Below are 7,744 nucleotides of genomic sequence, written 5' to 3' on the forward strand. Positions count from 1 at the left end.
GTTGAAGGGACGACGACGTTTCGGTCCGTCCCGGACCATTTGAGAATGGTCCAGGACGGACCGAAACGTCGTCGTCCCTTCAACTTCTAGTGTGTGGTCTGGTCAACACCAAACACGGTTATATTAGAAACATACTAACTTTACTAATCACTAACTTTATTAGAAGAAAATAGATTTCTGGGATCTCTCAGAGAGAATGGGAGGTTCGTATCGTAATCAAAATAATCATTTAAGCTTAACATGTATTCTTAAAACATCAGCTCTGGGACTAAATATGATAAAAATGTATCACCAGGACTGGATTTAATTCAATAGCAAACAAATACATAGTCTACTTCCTAAAGTCGATGATGATGATAAGATTTAGATTTGAGCTTTGGACGTGTCCAGAGTGGGAGGGAGACGCGACCCCATTGCGTGCGTGTGATCATACAGACACATGAGTATTACACAGAGAGTAGCCTTCCTCTCTGGTCGACACGTGCAGATCTCAAATACTTTCCACAAACTTCGACCGAGGGACCACTGAGTCTCCAATCCACCGAAGATCTCGCTATTCTTGGAAAGTATTCTACACGGTAAAAATTAATTGTATATTAATGGATATTAATTCTATAAACAAATTTTGTCAGTAATGATGCCAGAACAACACCCGGAATGGGTAAGCTGTTTTTTTAATTAAACATAATCTTTCACTGCTATATTGCTATATGCTGTGTATTGCAGAACCAGTTCACATCTTTCATCTTACTTGACAGGTGCATCCCAAGGGAAGAAGAAATTACGAGTCGTCTTAGTGCAACAAGAAACATTCACGGTCACCATTAGGGCTTAAACTAACGAGTTCTCCACATGTGACTGAAGGATGCCCAGTGTCCATTACCAAGCAATATCGACTTCTTAGCTAAGATATTGTTACATTTTACTAACTCATTTATCAGCAGATTAACACATAAGTATTACACAGAGGTGTACACAGAGAGTAGCCTCCCTCTCTGGTCGACACGTGCAGATCTCAAATACTTTCCACGAGCTTCGACCAAGGAACCACTGAGTAACCTATTGTTATTATTATTATTATTATTATTATTATTATTATTATTATTATTATTATTATTATTATTATTATTATTATTGTTATTATTTTATTACCTATTGATAAATTATTATTTATTTATAAATAGGCTACATATATAAACCCCCAAACCTGTGAGCAGGTAAACACTAAGCGGGATAAATTAATAAAATACTCGCCACTTTTTAAATATACAGTCTACTTATATATTTACAGTCCTCTTTAAATTAATTTAAAATAATATAAACTTAATAATCTAATAATTTAATAAATAAATAAATAGACAAGTAAATTCCTGCTGGGAAAATATCGTACAATTTCCGTCTGGTAATCAGATTCTTGGTGTTTATACAAGATAAGATCAGTGAACATGTAATAACAATCAGGAGCGGCAGTAGTCCAGGTGTGGGAGCGTCCTCTGTGGCCTCACAGTCCTCAGGTCCAGCCCATAAGCACATTGAGTACTTCTTTATTGTTTTGTTTAGTTTGTTTTCCCCTCTTTTTTCTTTGCGAGTTCCTTCATATATATTTGAAGCTGATTTAAAATTTTCAAATAAATTTAGATATATTTTTTATAGTTTCCAGAGTAGAAATAACAATAACCAAGTTTTGGGGGATCTCTAGCAAAGATGACTTTTGCCGAAGATGGCTTTAATGCGATGAGAAATATTTAGGTTACCAAAAGGTGCTCATGGGTTTGTAAGTGTTGTTGATTTGATCGTTTTCCAGTTTCATTTATACTGATTTTATCATAAATTTATATTTCGATTGGTTTGATGCTAACGATCAATTAAATATATGAGAAAGTCTTATAATAAATAAGAAACTAGTGAAGAAAAATCAAAGAAATAAAAGGAGCATCTTACCATCAAAGGCTGGAACTCTGGTGTGTGAAGCCGAGGAGAACAGCCTCTCGGCTGGGACACGACAGCTCCTGATTGTCATTCCATTCACACATATCTTATCTTGTATGAATACTTTGAATCTGATTATCGGACGGAAGTGCTCGTATTGGATTGTTTTGCGTAAGTTCTCAAGTGTCACTTTAAGAATCAATGATATTGGTATCTTCAATTATCTTGAATTATATTATGTGTATGAATATGCAAACGCAGTATAAGAGTTTTCTGTAAATGAATGATGGACGCATATTCAACATAGAACATCCAAATACACACATTCGACAACACATCATATACACGGAGGAAAAATGGGACACACACTTCATGAAGTACATACTTACCTTATCCAAATCCATAACGTTTTTGGACATGTGAGACCTAACTTATCTTGATAGTTTCAATACTTGGTTTATACAGCTTTGTTTATGCTTTATATATATATTTACATATTTCAGACATAAATCATTTTGATCAATCTTTGAATCTCAGAGAGGGAGGTTCCTGACACTATGGATTATCTTGGTCCTTCGTGGCATTTTTCAAGACCATTTCTGGCCATTTTGAAGTATAGAGACAAAAACTGGACATGGTAGTGCTAGTAAGGTGTCAGTAGTCAGGAAAACAATGAAGATAGCTGATTAGTGTCCTTATTGCTAATGGTTATATATATTAAGCCAACAATCTTGTTCTTGTTATTGCATTTACTTATATATATTGTAGTCTTGTATTCATATATTAGAAAATCACTTCATCTATATTCCTTTCACAGACTGTTAACGGGATCATAGTATTAAGCTTTATCTAATGTTGGATCGTTTTCTTCAAACGCAACAACTTACTGATCTTCAATGAAATGCATTTTCAAGTAATCTTTCAAACTTTGAAAATAATTCAGATCTTCCTCGTATTCTATGTCTTTTTATGATTTTAAATTGCGATTTTTTATTCTTCTTCAATTTATTTATATAAATTTTTACATGAATATGAAGATGAATGCGGTACATTAAAACAACATTGTTGCCAGAGCAGAGCCCCGATGCCCTCTGCCTCTCACTGTTCCCAACTCTCACTTCTCCTCCTTTGTGTTTACTGTTTTATCTGTTAACCTTTTTATACTTGAATCCAAGCAAGGTTTATCTTAAACCACTCAACCCAGGCAATGTTTATCTTAAACCTCACAACCCAGGCAAGGTTTATCTTAAACCACACAACCCAGGCAAGGTTTATCTTAAACCACTCAACCCAGGCAAGGTTTATCTTAAACCACTCAACCCAGGCAAGGTTTATCTTAAACCACACAACCCAGGCAAGGTTTATCTTAAACCACTCAACCCTGTCAAGGTTTATCTTAAACCACTCAACCCTGTCAAGGTTTATCTTAAACCACTCAACCCAGGCAAGGTTTATCTTAAACCACTCAACCCAGGCAAGGTTTATCTTAAACCACACAACCCAGGCAAGGTTTATCTTAAACCACTCAACCCAGGCAAGGTTTATCTTAAACCACTCAACCCAGGCAAGGTTTATCTTAAAGCACTCAACCCTGTCAAGGTTTATCTTAAACCACTCATCCCTGGCGAGGTTTATCTTAAACCACTCAACCCAGGCAAGGTTTATCTTAAACCCCTCAACCCAGGCAAGGTTTATCTTAAACCACTCAACCCAGGCAAGGTTTATCTTAAACCCCTCAACCCAGGCAAGGTTTATCTTAAACCACTCAAACCAGGCAAGGTTTATCTTAAACCACTCAACCCAGGCAAGGTTTATCTTAAACCACTCAACCCAGGCAAGGTTTATTTTAAACCACTCAACCCAGGCAAGGTTTATCTTAAACCACTCAACCCAGGCAAGGTTTATTTTAAACCACTCAACCCAGGCGAGGTTTATCTTAAACCACTCAACCCAGGCAAGGTTTATCTTAAACCACTCAACCCAGGCAAGGTTTATCTTAAACCACACAACCCAGGCAAGGTTTATCTTAAACCACTCAACCCTGTCAAGGTTTATCTTAAACCACTCAACCCTGTCAAGGTTTATCTTAAACCACTCAACCCAGGCAAGGTTTATCTTAAACCACTCAACCCAGGCAAGGTTTATCTTAAACCACACAACCCAGGCAAGGTTTATCTTAAACCACTCAACCCAGGCAAGGTTTATCTTAAACCACTCAACCCAGGCAAGGTTTATCTTAAAGCACTCAACCCTGTCAAGGTTTATCTTAAACCACTCATCCCTGGCGAGGTTTATCTTAAACCACTCAACCCAGGCAAGGTTTATCTTAAACCCCTCAACCCAGGCAAGGTTTATCTTAAACCACTCAACCCAGGCAAGGTTTATCTTAAACCCCTCAACCCAGGCAAGGTTTATCTTAAACCACTCAAACCAGGCAAGGTTTATCTTAAACCACTCAACCCAGGCAAGGTTTATCTTAAACCACTCAACCCAGGCAAGGTTTATTTTAAACCACTCAACCCAGGCAAGGTTTATCTTAAACCACTCAACCCAGGCAAGGTTTATTTTAAACCACTCAACCCAGGCGAGGTTTATCTTAAACCACTCAACCCAGGCAAGGTTTATCTTAAAGCACTCAACCCTGTCAAGGTTTATCTTAAACCACTCATCCCTGGCGAGGTTTATCTTAAACCACTCAACCCAGGCAAGGTTTATCTTAAACCCCTCAACCCAGGCAAGGTTTATCTTAAACCACTCAACCCAGGCAAGGTTTATCTTAAACCACTCAACCCAGGCAAGGTTTATCTTAAACCACACAACCCAGGCAAGGTTTATCTTAAACCACTCAACCCAGGCAAGGTTTATTTTAAACCACTCAACCCAGGCAAGGTTTATTTTAAACCACTCAACCCAGGCAAGGTTTATCTTAAACCACTCAACCCAGGCAACGTTTATTTTAAACCACGGTTGATGAATTTTTAACAATAAAATTATTCTTCTACGGAATGATGTCAAATTCTGCAGTACGTAGCCTTCATGTGGAATTCTACTCTCCACATAGAGAATAATGTTAGAAAAAGGATATTTAATGCTACACAACTGGTCACAAAATTTGGATTAGTGACCTTTAGTGAATTACGAGGGACCTAGAGCCTCACAACGCCGGAACTGAGGAAAGATAAGAAGCAGCATCATTATAAAATTCACACCTCTGGAGGAACTTAAATGTGGACCAAATCTAAATATTTAGCATGATTTAAGGTTGGCAAAGAGAGCAGGGTTTATATATTGATAGATGAGTCATTGGGATGAAAGGAACACTTTTCAGTGCAAGTGTAGCAAAGAAGTGGATGGTGCAAGAGCAGCAAGGAAGCGGATGGTGCAAGTGCAGCAAGGAAATGGATGGTACAAGAGCAGCAAGGAAGTGGATGGTGCAAGAGCAACAAGGAAATGGATGGTACAAGAGCAGCAAGGAAGTGGATGGTGCAAGAGCAGCAAGGAAGTGGATGGTGCAAGAGCAGCAAGGAAGTGGATGGTGCAAGAGCAGCAAGGAAGTGGATGGTGCAAGAGCAGCAAGGAAGTGGATGGTGCAAGAGCAGCAAGGAAGTGGATGGTGCAAGAGCAGCAAGGAAGTGGATGGTGCAAGAGCAGCAAGGAAGTGGATGGTGCAAGAGCAGCAAGGAAGTGGATGGTACAAGAGCAGCAAGGAAGTGGATGGTACAAGAGCAGCAAGGAAGTGGATGGTGCAAGAGCAGCAAGGAAGTGGATGGTGCAAGAGCAGCAAGGAAGTGGATGGTGCAAGAGCCGCAAGGAAGTGGATGGTGCAAGAGCAGCAAGGAAGTGGATGGTGCAAGAGCAGCAAGGAAGTGGATGGTGCAAGAGCAGCAAGGAAGTGGATGGTACAAGAGCAGCAAGGAAGTGGATGGTGCAAGAGCAGCAAGGAAGTGGATGGTGCAAGAGCAGCAAGGAAGTGGATGGTGCAAGAGCAACAAGGAAGTGGATGGTGCAAGAGCAGCAAGGAAGTGGATGGTGCAAGAGCAGCAAGGAAGTGGATGGTGCAAGAGCAACAAGGAAGTGGATGGTGCAAGAGCAACAAGGAAGTGGATGGAGCAAGAGCAGCAAGGAAGTGGATGGTGCAAGAGCAGCAAGGAAGTGGATGGTGCAAGAGCAACAAGGAAGTGGATGGTGCAAGTGCAGCAGGAATGTTCATGATTAACTGCTATGGTAGGGAGTTTAGTATTTTTTACATTGCACACGTAATGGTAACTATGCAGTTAATTACCTAGATTTCATTAGGACAACTCTTGCCTTATCCTCACTAGAGTGCAGAGTACAGATATTCCTACATCTTTCCCATATTTTACTACCTCGAAACATTCTTATAACTTGTTTCTCCAAGTTTTTACTGAAAAATTGTTCTTGAAAGTTAATTGTTGCCTTACAGGATAGTTACTTACCAACATGGTTGCCAGTTATATAACAACCATTCTTTTGCATGTTGCCACATCTTTAATGGACAAGGCAGTCTATTAATCCTCACCTAATGGTTCACCTACAGGGTACTTGCATTTTCTTCCGTTATTATTTTTCTTTATACAATCTTTAGTATGTTTCTATTAGCCACATTTTGTTCCAGCCCGGAGGATGAGCTTCATACTTTAATTCGTCGTAACAGAGCATAATTATTAACATTATCTACAGAGTATCTCCTCTCTCCTCCACATGAGGTCACGAAAGCTGAGGTTTTTGTGACCCCATTTCACTTTTTCTGTCGCGATTTGTAGAGACAGATATTAATATTTTTGTGTTTTTCGAGGCCTATGCCACTACGTTACTCTGGCCTAGGAACCAATGGGCAGTACTTCTCAGAGCTCATTTTATAGGAAGAACTACTATGACCCTCAGTACTCTTGCCATCAAGACTGACTACGAAGTACTCAAGCAAGCAGTCTTTCATGCATATCTACTTTCCTCTGAAAGATATCAACGATGTTTCGGCGACTAGGTCAATACTCAGTCTTTAACCTACTTGGACAATTTGCAGACAAAAGCTCGGTACTTTTCAAAATGGCTTGAATCAGCACAGGTCACCTCCTTTAGTGAATTGATTAATTTAATTTTAATGGAAGCATTTTTGCGAAGAATACCTAACCCTATAGGCCTATATCTTGCAGATAAGGGGAAAGAGAGACGAACCTCAGTAAATGTGCACAGTAAGCTGGTACTTAAAGTCTAATTCATAAATCTTTTAATTCATATTCCAGTAAACCATCTTGGTCCAGTCATACTCCATATAAAGAAAGTAATGAAGACACTAACTATGCACTTTACTGCAGGTACTGAAAACCTATGGACACCTTATTGATAAATGTCCTAACCCTAATTGCAGAACTATTAGCACTGCTTCACCTACGCCTAAGCCTTAACCTTCTAAGCCTGTGTTACATGTAAATGTTTCTGTTACTGATTCGGCTTTATTTGACAGACATGAGGTTTCAGGAACTCTCTGCCAACGGTAGACATTCCGAGGAAAAGAGCCCAATACGCATCGTGAGGGACAGAGCTTCTCTGTAGAGTATTCTTCTAAAAGCCGCTGCGCCTCAAGTTACACAGGAGAAACCGTCCTGATCACTGACCTCACTGCAACTACACCATGCCCGCTCGCCACAGTCCACCTGGAGTGTCCATTCATACATGGAAAAGTCCAAGCTGAATTCTTGGCATGGGGTAAGGTTTTTCCCGAATCGAAATTCGGGATAAACCTTTCCCCATGCCAGGAATTCAACTTCTGAGTAACGACTTGGCCAACCAGCAA

General features: G+C 39.6%; 1 protein-coding gene across 1 annotated transcript; it reads left to right on the forward strand.

The window, feature by feature from the left end:
* The first annotated feature begins 2,970 nt into the window (after positions 1-2,970).
* Positions 2,971-4,911, forward strand: LOC123752503 (uncharacterized). The gene has a single exon (XM_045734548.2). It carries the CDS (start codon positions 2,971-2,973, stop codon positions 4,909-4,911), a length of 1,941 nt encoding a protein of 646 aa, XP_045590504.2.
* The last annotated feature ends 2,833 nt before the right edge of the window (positions 4,912-7,744 follow it).

This window comes from Procambarus clarkii, chromosome 11, assembly GCF_040958095.1.
Source record: "Procambarus clarkii isolate CNS0578487 chromosome 11, FALCON_Pclarkii_2.0, whole genome shotgun sequence".
Classification (NCBI taxonomy): domain Eukaryota; kingdom Metazoa; phylum Arthropoda; class Malacostraca; order Decapoda; family Cambaridae; genus Procambarus; species Procambarus clarkii.